General features: G+C 42.6%; 2 protein-coding genes across 3 annotated transcripts; one reads left to right on the top strand and one right to left on the bottom strand.

Annotated features, from left to right (window-relative positions):
• Positions 1 to 1,532: 1,532 nt before the first annotated feature.
• On the top strand, positions 1,533 to 5,639 carry LOC100843694. The gene is made up of 8 exons (XM_010238940.3): positions 1,533 to 1,919; positions 3,315 to 3,462; positions 3,567 to 3,717; positions 3,959 to 4,084; positions 4,160 to 4,240; positions 4,323 to 4,515; positions 4,602 to 4,866; positions 5,191 to 5,639. Exons 1-8 carry the CDS (start codon positions 1,662 to 1,664, stop codon positions 5,421 to 5,423), a joined length of 1,455 nt encoding a protein of 484 aa, XP_010237242.1. The 5' UTR covers positions 1,533 to 1,661; the 3' UTR covers positions 5,424 to 5,639.
• A 652-nt stretch (positions 5,640 to 6,291) lies between these two features.
• On the bottom strand, positions 6,292 to 8,773 carry LOC100841873 (cell division topological specificity factor homolog, chloroplastic). Of its 2 annotated transcripts, none has more exons than XM_003576095.3 (2): positions 8,618 to 8,773; positions 6,292 to 7,169 (listed from the first exon to the last, which is right to left on the bottom strand). In XM_003576095.3, the coding sequence occupies exons 1-2, from the start codon at positions 8,756 to 8,758 to the stop codon at positions 6,582 to 6,584; spliced, it is 729 nt and encodes a 242-aa protein (XP_003576143.2). In that variant the 5' UTR covers positions 8,759 to 8,773; the 3' UTR covers positions 6,292 to 6,581. The 2 variants fall into 2 exon arrangements, with proteins under 2 accessions (XP_003576143.2, XP_010237240.1); XM_010238938.2 differs by having other exon boundaries at positions 6,292 to 7,175; positions 8,618 to 8,747.
• Positions 8,774 to 19,047: the final 10,274 nt, after the last annotated feature.

Below are 19,047 nucleotides of genomic sequence, written 5' to 3'. Positions count from 1 at the left end.
TGCAATTATACATGAGATTAGACATCCTCTAATTAGATATGGCTTAAAGAGGGTTCACTTGAGAACCATGCTTGACAATGGCGGTGGTACCCCGAACAATCAAGACTCTATTTTGTCGTCTCGTATGTACAAGTAGATTAACTTGGGAATGCGACAATGTAAGACTAATAAACATCTCTAAAGTATCCCTTGCTTCAACTTCATGAAAATGTGAAGTTATGAATGATCACCTCGACCAAATTCGTGAAGCTGGAGCTGTCCTACACACACACTATACTAGATGATGTCCACACGTTGTTGCGCAAATTTTTAGTTAACATACGTGAGTGAAAGTGTGTAGAAACGAAAGAGTATGAAAAATTGTGTATATATATAATGAAATTGTATGATAATTTTTTCACTTAGTGGGGATAGCTTGAAGTAACATGCATGAACGTGCAAAAAAAGTATAAGTTTTCTACTAAATAGATGTGAACAAATTAATGATGTGGCGTGTTTGCATGTTGAGATAAATCAAGTAGCTAGTCTAGTTCTCCTACTTAGATATAGCTAGAAGATTAGTAGGATAACTTGAAGGAAATGAACATGCATGAATGTGCAAAAATCATTAGTCTCCCACTAGGCCCTCTTTGGATCAAAGAAGTTTTTGAGGAAAAATAGAGGATTCTGGCCCTAAAGAATAATTCCTATACATGCCCTTTGGATCATAGGATTGTCACCAAAGGAATTTCATAGGGTAGAAAGTTTTCCTCCAAAATTTGTAAGAATTTAAGCATGAGGAACCTCATGGAAATTTTCCTTTGAAAGTTTCAATGCAACTTCTCTCTACCTCTCTCATTTCTTGCTCCAATTAAGTATCATCTAATCATCAAACTCGTGTGTTTTTCCCGTATAGTACCCAAACACTTCTTTCAAATAATTTCTGTGTTTTTATTCCTGTGGTATTTAACATTTTTCCTACTCCTGTGTTTTGATTTCTTTTGATCCAAAGAAACCCTAAGTAGATGTGAACAAATTCATGATATGATGTGATGATGTGACATGTTTGTATGTTGAGATAAGTCAAGTAGTGGGGTTATCCTACTTAGATATAAAAGATGAAACATGCGCTCTAAGAGTACTAAGGGTATGTTTGGATGGTGGTTATCACTCCTTCCAATTCATATTAATTGTTTTAAATTTGTCCAAATATGAACGTATCTACGTCTAAAAAGCGTCTAGATATGTAATATTTGCTAGTATCATTTTGCCGAATCTACTTCAATTTTTATTTACCAAAGTTGGCCAACCTGATGATCCAACAAAAGTTTAGCCAATGTTTTAGCTGGGCAATTTTAGGCTAGAACCAAGCTCTTGAAAGATGACTCGAAGTTGTCATTTGGGAGAGAAATAAATCAGCCGTGCGCATCGGGAATCCAGAAAAAGGCAGGGCCTGACAACGCAAACGCAGTGAACATCACACGACCACGAATATCCTGACGCAAACCATCAAAGCCCTCCCCACTACATAAAGGAACCCCCCTCTCCTCTTCCCCCGGCTCGACCCGAACTGAAATTCCCCACCCCCCATCGTCGGGCCTTCCCCTCGAAACCCTAGCTAGCCCCTGCTCCATCCCGCGCCCGCGCGCGCGTGCGTGAGTGCCGTAGGGAGGAGGAGGAGGATGGACGGCCCCAAGAGGTCGCAGCTGCGGGTGCGGCTCCGGGTGACGGCGCGCCGGCGTGGCGTTGCCGACGGCGCGGACAGGTTCGGGGCGGGCGGCAGCGGCGCGGGCGGCGGGCGGAAGCGGCGCCTGGACGCCCCGCTCGTCAACTCCGCGGCCAAGCTGCAGCGCCGCGAGATCGGGGGCCGCCAGCTCGCCGCGCGCGGAGGGGGCGCCGCGGCCGCCGTGCCCGAGCGGTTCCGGAACATGCAGCTCCAGGTATATGCCGGCCCGCCCGTGGCCCTGCGCGTATTTGGTGGATGGTGTAACGGGGGGTCTCGAGATCTCTAGCCTTCGGTTCCCCGGGGCTCTAGCTCGTCGTAATCGAGGAGGTTAACACTAACGATTTGTGTCGTTGTGGATGGCTCGGGAGGAGAAATTGACGGGGTATTTTTGTTTGTGGATGTCTTGCGTGCGATTTAAGGTTGTTCCGCGGAACAAGTTTAGGTCCAGTTTAGGTTCCTCTGGACCTAGGTTTGTTGAGTTCTTGCCTTGGTACGAAAAAGTTCAGATCTTGAGGCCTGTTCTGAGGTTTCCTTATTTTGTAGTTAGGCTTGGAATTGTCATTTTTGGCATTAGATGACCCTCTTTTAAGCTTTCCTTCTCTCGTATTTGGGTAGGAGCTGTTGGAATTGAGTGGCAGCTACCTCTGTTAGGAAGGGACCTTTGGGATTGTGTTACAGGGTTATTCAATCAGTGAGCCAACGGGGGTTAAGATGACATTCCACAAAATGTTTTGAATGAAACATATCCAGTTCCAACTATCACTTTGATGGATCCATAATGAAAACATATGTGTGCAAGTATAATTATCAACTCATGTTATAGTATCAAGTAGTGATGTATGTATATCTTGGAACCTATAATTTGACATGAAAGATGTTATTGTGCTTTGATAAAAGAGCCGCAAACAAAATATAGTTGCACACTTATAAGAATTGAACTGAACACATTGTCCTGTGTGCACCTGGTGGCCGAATTGCATCTGCCCATGCAGTTATGCACAGTAGCACAGCCTGTACAGTTTTGGATTGTTGTAGATGGTTGCAAGTAGATGGCTCACTTCGCCATTGTTAGACGTTACTGCATTTTGGCATTGCTTGTTGGAAAGTAATGTTTTGGGGGTAGAAATTTTGCAGCCATAATGACCTAGCTTAAATCGATTTGCACTTACAAAAGGGGCTAGGTTTGAACCTTGAAGTATTTGAGATTTTGCGTATGAGTGTGATTGGTCTGCACGGAAATTAAGATTAAACTGTGGCCTTTCCATGTGATAGTTTTAAGACTTAAAGTTACTCAGAGCCGTCCAGCTGGGTCCTTATACCTTATTTGTTGGTATAAGTGGTAATATTTTTCTGAATTTTGGTGATTGTAGTAAAAGAGTTTGAAGGTACAGATGTAGCTAGTGGAATTTCACTCAAGTTATGATGGTGTACGTCTTGGGTTTATGCGAGAATTAATCCTACAAACCACAGGCCATTCCAGCATGTATACAGCTCACTTTACATGGTGTTTCTCATTTGAAAAAAACCCCGCTATATTATGTGGCTCATTTCTTAATATGAATCATTTAAATATTTGTGGACTGACATTGTAGTTATCTCTTTGATGCAGGAAGAGTTCGATACATATGATCAGGATGCTCACCTCTTTGTGAAGCTACAGTTTCTTAAAAAGCGGTCCAAAATTATTGAGATTGTCGCAGCAAAAGATATCATATTTGCTCTTGCTCATTCTGGGCTCTGTGCTGCTTTTAGTCGAGGTAGGTTTTTCCACATTCAATAAGATGTGATCTGCATTCGACAGGCAGTGATAAAGACGCTGGATCTTATTTGACCTCTTGCATTGTTTTCTTTGTGTCTGCAGTAACAAACAAGCGCATATCCTTCCTGAATTTAAGCCCAGATGAAGTGATTCGGAGCTTGTTCTACAACAAGAACAATGATTCACTTATCACTGTCTCAGTTTATGCATCAGACAATTTTAGCACATTGAAGTGCAGAACAACCCCAATTGAGTAAGAACATATGACTTTAGAAGTGTCCATGAATTCTGCATAATAATGCCTTAGTTTGATTTGTCAAGATGCAATCTTATATATGTTTTGCTGTTACTTGTGATTGATAGTATTTAAAATTTATGTAAGTGTATCTTAATTGATTTGAGTAGAATGTTGAGTTTTCATTGAAGATCGTAGTATGCCAAGTTTCTGGGTATCAACTAATAATAATGGTATTATTATTGATTTGTTCTTTCAGGTATATAAGGAGGAATCAGTTAGATGCAGGGTTTCCTCTTTTTGAAACAGAATCCCTGAAGTGGCCTGGCTTTGTGGAGTTTGATGATGTAAATGGGAAAGTACTCACTTACTCGGCACAGGACGGGTATGGCTTAAGCATTCATCATGTACAATGTGTTCTTCACAACATTAATCTAATTGTCATAACTTTTGTTGGCAGTATCTATAAGGTGTTTGACTTGAAGAACTATTCCTTTCTGTATTCAATACCAGATACCAATGTACAGGAGATAAAGATTAGGTTTGCACTTTTCCCCTTGTTTATATCTTTCTGTTCTCATATTTCAGCCATCCCTAACTACTACTTCAATTTCTCTTTTCAGCCCAGGAATCATGCTCTTGATATATGATAGAACACCAAGTTATGTTCCTTTGAAGATATTATCTATAGAAGATGGAAAGCTACTGAAGTCATTCAAGCACTTATTGCACCGTGGCAAGAAGATTGATTTCATTGAACAGTTCAATGAGAAGCTCCTTGTCAAACAAGAAGATGAGAACCTTCAGATACTTGATGTATGACACAGTTCATGTGTTATAATATACCACACTTTTTAATGTTTACTGCTTGCAATCCTAATAATTTCCTTGTCTTTATGAAGGTACGAAGTTCTGAGCTAATTGAAGTTGGCATCAACAAGTTTATGACCCCATCAGCATTCATTTTTTTGTATGAGAACAATCTCTTCTTGACATTCCGAAACAGAACAGTTGCTGTATGGAATTTCCGAGGGGAGCTTGTGACATCGTTTGAGGACCATTTGCTTTGGCATCAAGATTGTAGCACCAACAATATTTACATTACAAGCGACCAGGACCTGATTATCTCGTACTGTAAATCCGAGGCAGCGACTAATGACAGCACTGGTGCAGTATTCACATCCTAATTTCTTCTTCAGTACATAGATTTGCATCATTTATTTAGTGTGCAACTACATCATTCAAAAGTAGGATTGTCAACAGTAGCCAGTTGTGTGTGCATGCTATTTTCTATCTGCTCAACTGATATATACTTGGTAGTTCCAAAAAGCCAGTTGTAAGTGCATGCTATTTTCTATTTGCTCAACTGATATATACTTGGTAATTCCAAAAATAGTATACAGTTTCGGGCCAGATAAATGTGATTAATTTTTTTTGGTTTCATATAACTAGCTGTAGAAAATTATCTTGAAATAAGTGTTCCATGTGCAGCTTCTCCGATTGGATCCATCAACATGAGTGACATAATGACTGGCAAGTGCATTGCCAAGATTGCTGCCAATGACCCCACCCTGAGTATCGCTCCTCGCAAGAATGGTAGCCCCTCAATCTGGAGCACTGTTCCAGAAGCTCTAGAAGATGTCACAGCGCTGTTCTACGACGAGGATAGGAATGAGATCTACACTGGCAATAGTCATGGGCTGGTGCATGTGTGGTCTAGTTAGGTAGTAATAATACATGTATATGTCACCTTTCGATCTGATCAGAAGATTGAATGCGTTGCTGCATTCTGTGTCATTTTCAGGTTGGGTACCTCATTTTGTATTTTGGCAATAGCATGTAATTCCTTGAGAAGATGTAGTTTTCCTGTAAATATTTTGTGATGCTCTGTTATCTACCATATTATAGTAGTAATTCAGAAATTATCAAGTCACAGCATATAGCTTTTGGTGGTCCATCAGAAAAAACTGATCTGTGTTATTTTTCATACAAATGTCAATGAAATTATGCATTTCGTTGACAGAATAAAGCAAGCACATGCCTGGTATGGGGCCTGCGGTAATTTACAATGAGGGCATACCTCCCGTTAAAAAGTACAGTATCTCCAGATCTGCCATTGGTGGTAACTTGGAATACCTATCCTAAGATACTAAATTGTTGAGTTAATGTCTAGCTTGTAATTAGAATTTGAAATCATCTAATGGATTCGCCTGTGATATGTGGTAGGCATGGCAGGCAGTTGAGCAAGAAAATTTAGCATATTGTGTTTTTGATTGCCTCCTACTGTCATTTTGAATTTGAATGCAAACTTTGGGAAGAAATCCGTCCAAAATTTGACCATGCCACCACGAGGAACGTTGAAAACCGTTTTCCGGCCCAAAAAGTGAACCATGTTCCCTACAATACTTTCTTAAAGCACAGATCTAGCAAGAGACTGGAGGGGGTAGCAGTCACTCGCATCCACAAGCATCCGGCTGCCCAGTACATCGACTGTTCGCTCACATGAATGTAACCAATGGCGTGACGATTCCATAACGGAGGGTACCTTTTGTGCCTGTACAACAGTGGTGAACATTCTGAAAGAGCAGATTCTGAAACAAATATCCTCTTCAATGGTGGCAATTACTATATCGCCAGAGCACAATACATATCCGAAAACAACTGTTGCATATGGCTGGCCAAACTGCAGCGCAGTGTTGTTTTACAAAATAAAAACATTAGAAAAGAATAACAGTTTCTACGAATCTGGCACCACATGTTTGTCACCGTTGAAAACCAGAGTACATGAAACACGGAACTAAACAAAAGCCTAGATATTTACACCACACTAGCAAACATTCTATCATATCGAACATAGAGGAGCACATTGGTGGCACGAGGAATCAGTGGTTCTCGTTGGGTACAAAGAAATCAAAGGTGACATCAACGTTGCCCGATACTTCCCCAGTGTCCTTGAAGTCAACACCGACGATTTTTCCTCTGTACTGCTCTTCAGATTCCTGATACTCGGGCTTCACACGGCGCACAGGAACAGTCACAGAATACACAGTGCCAAGGCCAGCATCAGTCGAGATATCCACTTGAACATTGTCCCGGGATTCTATCTCAACGAACTCAGATAGTGCCGCAACAACGTTTTCAACTATCTTCTTCTTTGCTTCATCACTGACTTCACACCTGTCGGAGAACAGGATCATCTTAAGCCTCTGTTTTGCAATATTTGCATTGGTGTTCTCCGTTACGGTCGGTGCAGGAAAGATTATCTTCCAAGCCAATTTCAGACGGTCAAGAAATCCCATATTAACGATATTGTGAAGAAAGCCTTCCACATCTTGAGTAACAGGAGAAAAGTCCCCCCTTGAAAGAGCCGAAGTTCTACTAGATCTCTGTGAACTGCTTTGGCGCTCCATGCATAGTCTTCTAGGTGTAAGCATGATGTTGCTAGATGCTCCACGAGGAAAAGCACAAAGCTGTGTCAAAAGAATCATATGACAGGTCATTAGATGGAAATAATGCAAACCAAATTTGAAACTGCTGTACAAACTGGGTAGGACATGCAATGCAACGCGTCCATTAAACAACAGTAGTATGTAATGGCAATGCAACAGAACTGGTGTAAGAATATAGGAGGAAGGAAGCACACCATGCTTGGGTGCGCAAGACCAGGAAAAACAAGAAATAAACAAATACTCCCTCTGTCCCATATTAAGTGACTCAAATTTGCCCAAATATGGATGTATCTATACCCAAAAAGCGTCTAGATACATGTAATATTTCGTCACTTAATATGAGACGGAGGGAGTATATTCAATCTCAGATCCCTGCAATTACGTTTGACTTATTAAGAACTGTATATTAGTAAGAATCCTAGTATATCCAGCATCAAGATCAGAGGAGTGCAACCCACTAGCACAACCATGCCAACCCTGGTAGGATCCACAGCCAATACTTTCTGCCAAACTGAATTTTTAAAGAAATTTATGCAATACCAGGGTATACATGCTATGGCGATACCAGCACAACATTAGTAATATCTGTGAAGAAGTATGTAGACAGCAGAGCAAGAGTAAGTATCTAATAAAAAAGGTATGTAAGTGTATGTTTGCCGTTTTGAAACAAAGAAAAATAAAGGACATACATCAGAAAAACACAATGACCCGATCGAGCAGAGCAACAACAAATATAGTACTGGTATGGAAAGAATCCATAATAGAGCAAACCAATCATAATTGGTCCCCAGTATTATTCTCTTCACTTATAAACAAGAAGATTCTACTCTATGCGACATCTCATGTATGAAAGAAAGTACACCAAAGTACTAAACTAATCCATAGTTGCAGAGATCTGAGATTGATGCTCTGTTTGGAAATGTAGGATGTTTACTACTCCCTAATCCACAGTTAGGTGCTCCCTCCGTTTGGAAATGCAGAATGTTGTTTGACTCCAAGTTAATCATAAGAGCAACTCCAGCGGCTGCCCTATCCGATGCCCCCCAGTCACACATTTAGTAGGGGTTTTGAGCAAAATAAAATAAAATGAAATAAATCCCTTCCGGAATCCCCAAACTCGGCCGACAGCTCGGGCTCCCCAAACCCCAAGGACTCCAATGGAAAGGCTCTCTCCCGTCGAGGTATGCTCGCCTTTTCCCTCTCCCTGGTTCGCGCTCCCGCTACCGCCGGACCATGGGACACGGACCGGGCCGCCGCCGCTCGACGAGGGCCGAGAAGGGGAGAAGAGGAGGATGTAGGAACTGGGAGGTCGTGCACGGCGGCGAACCGGATCTGGACGGGGGAAGGGGAAGTGGATCCGGCGCCAGGCGTCGAGGGGGGCCCGGCGACTGCGGCGGTTGCTGCGACCAGGGAGGGAGCCCGAATTCGCGGTTGGAGGGGGGCTAGAAGGAGATGAAGCGAGGACTAACCTTGGGTTGGCCGCTGGAGCAGATGAACAGTGGGGGCGAGCAGGAAGTAGACATCGCGGCGAAACGAGGAGACGACGAAGCGCCGGCGTCTGACGAGAAGGGTGAAGCACGGGAGGGAACAAACAAACAATCCGTCGGCATGCCCTTGTCTAGTTCTTCTTCCGGTGTGGGCTTGCAAGTTTCCTGGGCCGGGGCTTTGGATAGTTGGGCTTTCATCAGTTAGTTGGGGGCAGCCGCCAGCAAAAGGGGGCGAAATTAGTGGGCTGGCGGCAACGGTACTGAGGCCGGATAGGTTGAGAAGAAGTCAGATAGACAGGTTTCATCGTTCAAAAAAAATAATTCCTCCCTGCGATAGAAGATGTCTCAACTTTGACTAAATTTAAATGCATATATATACTGAAAAGATCTCGATGTCGCCTAGAGGGAAGGTGAATAGTCGTTTTAAAACTTCTACGGATTTGGCTCTATATATCTTAAATGCGGAATTAAACTAGTCGGATATTTTCAAACACAAATCCTAAATATGCTAGGCTCAACTATAGTGCACCAACAACTTAAGTTATAACAAGATGTGCACAAAAATTAAACAACAAGCTAGCACAAGATATATAAGATAGCACAAAGCACATATAAGATAATATATGCCTTCAAGCACGATGGCTATCACAAATTTAAGCACAACTGAATGAACTCGGTTTAGAAATACCCGAGGCACACGGAGACAATGATTTATCCCGATGTTCACTTCCGAAGAAGCTAATCACCGTTGGAGAGGTGCGGGCACCACAAGAGGTAACCCGAATAGCCGTGAAAGGGCACACCCAACTCCTTGAGCCTCCCACACCAAATTAGGAGCTCAATCACTAAGATGGCTAGCTTCTTCCTCCACTCCGGAGATGGCAAGCTCCACAACCACTTCACAAAGCACCACAAAGGAGAACCTCGGGACTCTTCACAATCTCCACGAAAAGGTCACCGGGGCAACAACCACTAAGCCGTCTAGGAGGATAACCTCCAAAAGTAACAAGCTCATGGGCTCTCGCTCGAACTAATCAAGATAGAGAGCTCAAACCAATGCACCAAATGCAAAGCAAGAACACAAGAAATGCTTAAATCCCTCTCTCCCAAATCTCACTCAAATCAACAAATGGAATGGAGAAATTGGAGAGGAGGAACAAAGGAGGAGATCAACAAATGATCCCTCCAAATAGATCTACAAACTCCCTTCAATTTGATGGAGGATTTGAGGCTTGGGGGAGGTGGAGAAAGCTCAAAGGAATGAGGAAATTTCGATCTAGGAGCATACCTACCCGTTGGGGAAGAAGCCCCTTATATAGGGGTTCCCCCGAATCTGCCCGTTGGGGCCAGATTCCACACCCCGGAGGGCTCCCGGAGGTTTCGGACGAAATCCGGACCAAAAAATCGAACGGGAAAAACGCTACTGGACTCACTCGGAGGTTTGCCCGGAAGTTCCGGCCAACAAAAAGCTGCAGAACCACTCACATGAAAATGGCAATAACTTTTGCATACGAACTCCGATTTCGATGAACTTGGACTTGTTTCGAAGATAAGAACGAGCTCTACGAACTCACATAGAAATCCAAGAAATATCAACCAAAAGAGATGATGCAAAATATGCAAAGGTTTGAGCACTCTACGCACGACGAGTTCAAGCTACCGTCCGAAAGCCCCTCTTGATAGAATGGCTATCGAACCTATAAACTGGTCTCTCACCAAACTCCTTGAGACCGGTAAAACTAGGAAAACCTATCTAGAATATACTTTTACCTTGAGCAATCCACTTTAGGTTGATGTAGGCGTCAATGCTCGTCGCAAGTTGGAATCCTTCGCTTGATCACGGTCACTTGGTGAAGATACTCAATTTGCTCCCCCATACTCCAATGTTGGAGACCTTCACTTTAAGCTCATCTTCACATGTCCATTATCACCAAATGGATGGCAAGCTTCAAGCATGTATCTTCTCGGGATGCTTATATTGAGCTTGCCCTTTGTCAATCTTGATGACCGTCTCCATATGGGCTATATAAGATTGTTTCTTCAAAACTTGCCCATATGTATCACCTAACCCTCAAACAAATAACATAGACATAATATTGGTTAGTCCATAAGTGCAATATACAATTGCTTACCATATGATTCATGTATATAATTCTCGGAGTGCTTTTCTTGATCTTGCTCTTCTTAACCTTGATGAATCATCACCACTTGATCTCATCTCTCATGGGCTATATGAGATCTTCCTTTTTGATCCAAACCCATGAGTTTCACCTAACCCATATAGATATACCAAATACATAGTGCACAAAGCGCAATTGACAAATGCTTACCATACCACTAGATCTCATGTGGTACATAATTACGCTTGTGAGTTGACCAACTTGAATCCAATATTTGCACTTATTCTTGGTCAACCTTCATCTTTGCTTTACTCCATCTTTATGATATCATGAATATCACTTTAGTCCTTTGCATCTTCTAACACAAAATCTTGAGACACCAAATGGATTCTTCACTCGATTACTTGCTCCATGTTTTGGTTAACCATGACTCAACTCATGAGCTCAACATAACCTTATCATGAAACCATATGTTGAATCCTTATCTTGTAATCATTCTCTCAAGATATTAATTCTTCATGGGAACTTCACTTTCTTCCTCTTGACAATATTTGATATACTAGCATTTCTTCATATAAAGCTCAATGCAAACACTTATCCAAATGGATTGTCATCGGATACCAAAACCACACATTCAATTGTCAACTCTCATTATATATCTTTATCTTAATGACATTTATCATTGAATTAACCAAGAGGTCTTCATTCATTGCCTATGAAACATTCCTTCAAATATATCTCAACTAAAACATTAGTCCATAGGAATTGTCATTAATTACCAAAACCACACATGGGGTAACATGCACTTTCATATACTAAGTCATGTCTCGATACGTCCAAATTTTGGCAAACTTAAGACATCTTTTGTTGGATGGAGGGAGTAGAAGATTTTTATAGAGATTTTGGAGATGCGTTGGTCGTTCGATTGAATCATATAGCAACTTTTTGTTTGACTACTGACTCATTTGCATTGCATTTTGTAGAATTTTTTTCATGCACTACGACCTTCTAGAAGAAGTTTCTAGAAGTCAGCCAAACAAACTTCGTGCAAACAAAATCTTGTATGAATCAATTGGACATGATATAAAACTTCGTGCAAATAAAGTTACCGTCTCGTCATGCCCTTCGTCTCTCTTCCATCTAACACAAGTCGTGCTCACACTTCTGTTGAAGCCGGCGATGACGTCAAGATCGCCGCTGATTAGCACGTCGGGGGATATGTATTTCTCCGGTGGCAGCACCTGGTTGTTACACGGGACCCTATCTGCAGCGCCTGTCTGAGCCCCTGTTGCCATGGAGGATGAGAAGAGGACGTTGTCGAGATGGGGAAGGGCGTAGATCTAGATGGAATCGAGGCGCATCGGGGAGTGGGATTTCTAGACTCGGCGGCGCCTAGTCGGAGAGGTTGGTCACTGCCGGCTAGCTTCGTCACGGAGCTGGGTGCCGGCGGTGGCGACTTCACTCGAGGGGTGGGAGCTGGGGGAAGCAGGTCAAAAAGTGTGGGTCATTCAGCAAGCAAAATTGTGCAAAATTAGCCACGTTGGCATCGTTTGGATGTAGATACTGAAGCAAGAAATTTGAATTGGATTTCCTCAATTATGTTGTTTGGATGTATTTGGAATCTAGGAAAGGGGATTAGAAGCCAATACCATGGTATTCAACCACAACTAAAATAGCTCTTCTTCAAATCAGAGCCCCAACCCTTCGATTTGGTTGGAATTGGATATTCTGTCTTCGTCAACGACAGCCGCCTCACAAGTACATGCTAGTTATACCTGGGCAAACCCCGGGCCGGGCCGGGCTTTATAAAAGCCCGACGGTCAAAGCTGAAGCCCGAGCCCGGCCCGAAACCCCAAAAATAGGCCATTTAAGCATCGAAATAATTATTTTCAGAATAAATAAATGATTTTTTATACCTATTTTTCCTACAAAATACCTGTTTTTAGTCATTTCAGGCTTTTTTCGGGCTTTCGGGCCGGGCTTGGGACTGGAAAGTGAGGCCCGAGCCTGGCCCGGGACATCGGGCTTCGGGTCGGGCCACCCATGCCCAGGTATAATGCTAGTCCTCCATTGGTCCTCGCCGTTGCCTCCGTGGACTAGGCGTGCCTCGCCGCCAGCCGCCGCCGCTCCTAGATTTTTTGCTTTGGTCATTTGATTTGTAGGATTGAATCCTATAACAACTTTTACAAAGGATTCATTTGCACAACATTTCATAGGAAACTTTTCATCCATTCCAACCACTTGGAAGAAATTACTTGTTTTCTCTATGATGTGATCGATCAAACAAACTTTGGTGCAAACAAAATCAAGTAACATGACATCTTGGGTGTGTGATGCGCAGGCCAGGAATTCCTCCCCTTTTCGAAAAATAAGTGAACATGACATTGCAATCTTGTATTTTTTTTCCTGTTCCTACGATTTTTTCCAATCCCTTGAATCAAAGAGGCCCATACATGTGGTGCGGGTATTTTTTTTTTCTTCTCTTCAAATTTCATGTGGAGGCCAAAATTGTCCAAGATATCCCCCTTAGGGCTTGGAGGTGCTTCTAAACATTGCACTATTTTTTTTGTCTACTTCTAAGCTTGGAGGTGCATCTTTCCTTGGAGGTAAAGTGATAGTGGGACCCACCCGCCAGTAAACAAGCACTAGTTAAAAAAGAATATTTACTTGGTGATGTAGCCTAGAGAAAACAATTCCTCTATTCGTTGCAACAGTTACACTTTGTGATAAGAAGAGATATAAAGAGTGGGTCCCAGCTAGCTCACAGTAGGTTGAGAAGAATCTTAGGAGAAATACATACGTTGACATTTTCTTCGTGTTGTTTCATGGTTATGTTGAGAAGAATCTAGTAAAATGGAGAATTTGAGATAAATAGATAAAAGGTATTGGGGGAAAGCAGTATATATAAATGAGATTATTTTTTATTATAATTTGCAATGTATTCGGGAATGAAAATATCTGCTAATTAATTAAACATTTGTAGTTTGTTTAAATGATATATTGAGTAAAATAAAATGATTCAATTTGAACTATAACCGTTTTAAATATATTATTTTGAATCAAGTTGTTTAAATATAGATCATTAGGAAAAAAATGATTTGAAGATATGAATAAATTACATAAGTGTGAAATATACGGGGTAAGATCTGAGAATTCCGCCGAAGTATAGTAGAATTTAGATGACAATGTTGTCGTCTGCTTATACAAATCCTTGTATCCTAATAAGCAATTTATCTAAACATCTTACTATATAGATCTACTAGAAGTAGTAGTATTAGAGAAAATCAATATTAAATCAATTGTTCTACCAAATTAGAAAAAGAATTATACGGGAACGTAAAAAACCTTGTGAAATATGACGTTTGAATAGACATGAGTAGCAGTAATGCTTTAAAAAATAATAAGGAAAATTCACAAAAGTTTTCATTGTTGTCATGTTCAGCATGTGAGGATATGGAAGGCGGAATTGCCATGAAGTCGTCAAAAGATGTGGTCTCTTTTACTCGGCCACTCACATATTCAAAAGGTACGAGCAAGTACAGGTGGGATACTGGTCGGAACTATTCTTTTAGCAACTGCAGATGAGATACTGGCTGGACCGCTCTATTCTTTTGGGCTGGGTTTTTTTGATGAGCTGGGTAAACGTGCTGCCGACGAGCTGCTCGACAGGGAGATTGTGATGGACGATGGGAAGACGCCTGAACCGCAAGAAACCCCATTTTAGTGTTGTTTTTACATCTAGTTTTTCGTTGCGTAACATATGTTACTACTGAGGATATGTCTGGGTGGTACTTTAGGTGATGAGCTTCTACTATCGTAGTGTCGAAGTCTTTAATAAATTGTTGTATCATGTTTGTGGTCATTTTGAAACTTACGGCATCGATGACATTATTATCGTACTGCATGGTCGGCATTATTATTGTTTTGGAACTGCGCTTCTGGTATTTACAATGTCATATCATTTGGTGATGATTTATCAAAAAAATTCTAATTTGTGCAGCAGCGGCAGTAAAATTTGTTTTTGATAACTAGTCGAAAAAGTTAGGTTTCAACTTTCAACTATGTATATGTTGTCTCATAAAGCACATGATTGTTAAGCTCATTAAATAACAAGCTGGAACTCTTGTTCAATTCGGTACGTTAAAACTCATAACATCGTGATTGTTCGCGAACGCGAACGCTTGTTAAGATATAACATGTCCAACAATAGTTCCTAAGATCATGTCACTTAAAGATAGAACGTGTCCAACAATACAGTTACTAAGATCATGTCACTTAAGTATATCAAGATGTCAGTAACCATCAAATTCATGTTGCAGAGACTTATTGTTACGAAAACGTTTATTTTGTGGGCTCCATCCTCTCACAATAATAAGTTTTTTTTTTATTTTAGTACAATGATTTTGAGATGTTATTACTAGTGATGAGTCTAAATATCCTTTCCCTTTTTAAGAGTGGGCTATGTAACAGGTTGTTGAGATACCCTGACACAAGTTTTGCCACTTCAGTAGATTGTTGGCAAACCGCTAGAAATTTTGAATTCACTACTAGAAATCACAAATTTCCCTAGGGTAGATGTGTTTCCCTAGATCCGATTTTAGTTACTCTAGGTAAAGTAAAGGTGCAAATAGTGTAACTCTAGGTAAAGAAAATTTGCATCCAAAAATAAATATGAAGTAAACTTTACCTTGAGTTTATTTGACCCCTAGGTAAAGAATGCCACCTGGTTGAGAAAAAAAAGCTCATGGCGGGCAATTTGCTTCTCTTTTCGGGTCCATCCCGCGCTTTTTCCTCGTCGCGCGCGTGATGCTTTGCACGGGGCGCGCAATGCTTTGCACGGGCTCAGTCGACAGCGAGGGAGTCGAGCAAAAATTTTCTGTTCTGTGGAGGACCAGCTCGGGATAATCTTCTCCCCTAGATTTGCTTCTCTTTCCCCTCTCGCAGTCGACTCCTCCTCCTCCTCCTCCTCCAGCCCTCCTCCTCTTGCTGTACCCACGCCACCCCACCCTCCCCGGCCAGCCCCGCCCTCCCCGGTAACCCCGCCCTCCTCCTCTTGCTGTACCCACGCCGCCCCACCCTCCCCAGCCAGCCCCGCCCTCCTCCTCTTGCTGTACCTACGCCGCCCCGCCCTCCTCGGCCAGCCCCACCCCGCCCTCCCCCGCCCGCCGTACCAGCATTGCGCCGCTGTTCCCCTCTGTCTCCGCCCCTCCCTGCCATACTCGTAGTCTCCGCCCCTCCCCGCCATATCCGCGCCACCGAGAACTGCCTCCTCCGCTGTCAAGATGGGCGTGCCACCTGCGAGGATGTAGTCGCGGTGACCGTTTCTGGAGGGATTCACCGAGGAATCTTGGCAGCAGCGGGCTCCCTGTGGTGGCTGCCCCTTGACCACCCCCCTTCTGGTTCGTGCTCTCTCATCTCAATTTTCTCCAACGCTCTCTCTCTCCCTCTCTAATTTCTAATTTTATTTGCTATGTGTCATGATCTATGTGTCTTTGTAATGATTTCAGTCGATTGATTTGGTTGTCTGAAGCACGATTTGCTTTTGCTGGCTATGATATCTCAATGATTTGTGAAATCATGAAGTTTTTATCAATTGATATAGTTCCGTCTGCTACATGTGTTATCTAAATATCCTATAAATTGAAGGAGTGTTGTTTGTGTGGCACATGCTCAGTGGCAGACCTAGAATTTGGTCATGATGGGGGCTAAATTTCAATGGCCAAAGTATATAACTAATTTATTGATGTTCTTGTATGTATTTTGAAGGAGCAATTGTGTGAAGCCTGCTGTTCATAAGTAAATGTTTTGAAAGCTTGGTGTTCAGAGGTATGTATAATATATATACGACCAAGTGCAGTACTAATTATAGCATTATTTTGCTTTGTCTAATTAATTTGTACATTGATTCTTTTCAGAGAAATACAAGTTTTTGCTGGCCAGATTGAAGGAACAAAGAACAAACTGGTCTTCTGTGCTACAAAGCAATCAAGTAAGCATTCCATGTCTTCTGAACAATTCCGTGACTGGATGTACAATGGTTGGGATGAAAGTGAAAGGCATTCTCAGGAATGGATTAGAAACACCAATGAATTTGTGAATCATGCTTTTGATGGGGTTCGTAGTGCCAAGTATGGAATTCGCTGTCCTTGTGCAAAATGTTGCAATGATATTAGAAGAACAAAAACTTTGATGACCTCTCACCTCTGCCAATGGGGTTTTATGCCCAACTACTATAGATGGACATCTCATGGGGAGCAGCCTAGAAGTGAACCTTTAAATCACAATACAGACCCTGCCAACACTTTAGAGGAAATGTTGCGGGACTTTGAGGATTCTATGCATGTTGATAATGATGATAATGTAGAAGCCGAGCCTACACCTGATGCCAAAGCCTTTTATGCAATGTTAGCTGCTATTCAAGACCCCCTGCATAATGTAACAAAAGTATCACACTTTAGAGCAGGAACAGAATTGATGGGCATCAAGTCAGACTTCAACCTTTCAGGAGAATGCATCAATAGAATACTAAACCTAGTAGGGGGCGGTCTGCCCGAGGGCCACACATTGCCATCTTCTTTGTATGATTGCAAGTCTTTGTTAAGTGGTCTGAAAATGCCGTATATTAAAATAGATGCATGGATTAACCATTGTATGTTATACTACAAAGAAGATGAGAAAAAGGTAGTGTGTGATTTCTGTAAGGAACCAAGGTATAAAGAATTTCCATCTGATGTCACTCAAAGGAAGCATAAACCAATCCCAAGGGCTGTCTTTCGTTACCTTCCATTGATTCCAAGATTGCAAAGATTGTTAATGGAGCCAGAAATTGCAAAGCATATGAGGTGGCACATGGAAGGCATGAGGGAAAATGCTAACATCATGGTTCACCTAGCGGATAGTGAATCATGGAAAGGTTTCAATGGGGATGGATTTGCAGACGATCCCAGGAATGTGAGGTTGGTAATGTGTACGGATGGCTTCAATCCATTTAGTTTCGGGGCAACAACATACTCTTGCTGGCCTGTATTTGTTGCTCCTCTTAACTTAACCCCCCGGTCTTTGCTTGAAAATGGAAAACATATTTCTTAGCATGGTGATCCCTGGACCAATGGGTCCTGGCAAAAACTTCAATGTGTACATGCAGCCTCTAGTTGATGAGATGAAAGAGGCATGGAGGGGGGGGTACAAACCTCGGATAGTTTTCGCAAGGAAAATTTCAATGTGAGGGCAGCCTTCCATACATCTGTGCATGACCGTCCTGCATTTAGAATGTTTGCCGGGTAGTCTACCCATGGTGGTTTGGCTTGTTATAAATGTGGGGCAGATCCACAAACAACTTGGCTTTATGATGGACACAAATGGACATGGTTCGATAGCCATCGTAGATTTCTGCCATCTGACCACGTGTTTCGAACCCAGAGACATGCCTTTTTCAAAGATACAACAGTACATGGTGTAGCTCCACATAAGTTAACAGGGGAACAAGTCTTTGCTTACATGAATGAATGTAAGGAAAATAACTTTGCTGGTTATAATGTCACACACAATTGGACAAACATTCTGTTGGAGCACGGGTCTCCGGCACCGGGGATGCCGTGCACCTCCTTTTTGGTTCAGTGGAGGGTGAGGCGATTGCTCCGGCGATCGCCGGCGTGACCAAAGACACAAAGCGTTGACACGTGAATTTACCCAGGTTCGGGCCACCCGGAGATGTAATACCCTACGTCATGCTTTTAGTTGTATTTCAGATTATTTATGTGGCTTACAAGGTGCCCCGGGAGTTCTCGGAGAGCTGCTTCGCTATGACTCTAACTAGAGCTAGAACTAAAACTGATCGGAACCCTTTGACTAGTGGCATTGGTCCTCCTTTTATAGACAAGGGGATACCATAGGTGCCGATGCATGCAGCGTGACACGTCCCCTAGACACGTGTCACAGCCACAAGAAGTACACTCCCGCTGATCCACCCTGGACGCCATGCAACGCCCGGTTCACTGTACACGGTAAAAAAATGGTTTGTAGAGTAGACGCCCTAGCCTTGCTGAGCAAGACTAGGCCTGCTGATAGGACTCCTGTCGGTACATTAAATGCACTGCGTCCGCCGTCTTGTCCTGTCTTCACTGTTCTGCGGGCCCCGCCTGCATGCCCGAGCGTGGGTTGCTGGGGTGCCCCTTCCCGGCTAGCGCACCCGGCCAGTTGCCGGGGAGGCGTTTCTTCCACTTCTCGGTACCAGGGTTCCCGGGCGCTTCTTCCATTCCGGCCCTTAGCTTTGCCTTCACCAAGGAGCGTCTC

The sequence above is a fragment of the Brachypodium distachyon genome, chromosome 4 (assembly GCF_000005505.3).
Source record: "Brachypodium distachyon strain Bd21 chromosome 4, Brachypodium_distachyon_v3.0, whole genome shotgun sequence".
NCBI classification, from domain to species: domain Eukaryota; kingdom Viridiplantae; phylum Streptophyta; class Magnoliopsida; order Poales; family Poaceae; genus Brachypodium; species Brachypodium distachyon.
The sequence above is the reverse complement of the archived record's forward strand: the minus strand, read 5'-3'. Positions and strand labels throughout refer to the sequence as shown.

Excerpts from the sequence above, each read along its gene's own strand:
- LOC100843694 (XM_010238940.3), top strand. The coding sequence starts at position 1,662 with ATGGACGGCCCCAAGAGGTCGCAGCTGCGGGTGCGGCTCCGGGTGACG. Across the intron at positions 3,718-3,958 it reads TGCAGAACAACCCCAATTGA|GTATATAAGGAGGAATCAGT; the intron begins GTAAGAACATAT and ends TTGTTCTTTCAG. Across the intron at positions 4,241-4,322 it reads GTACAGGAGATAAAGATTAG|CCCAGGAATCATGCTCTTGA; the intron begins GTTTGCACTTTT and ends TTCTCTTTTCAG.
- LOC100841873 (XM_003576095.3), bottom strand. The coding sequence starts at position 8,758 with ATGCCGACGGATTGTTTGTTTGTTCCCTCCCGTGCTTCACCCTTCTCG. Across the intron at positions 7,170-8,617 it reads GCTCCAGCGGCCAACCCAAG|CTTTGTGCTTTTCCTCGTGG; the intron begins GTTAGTCCTCGC and ends CTTTTGACACAG.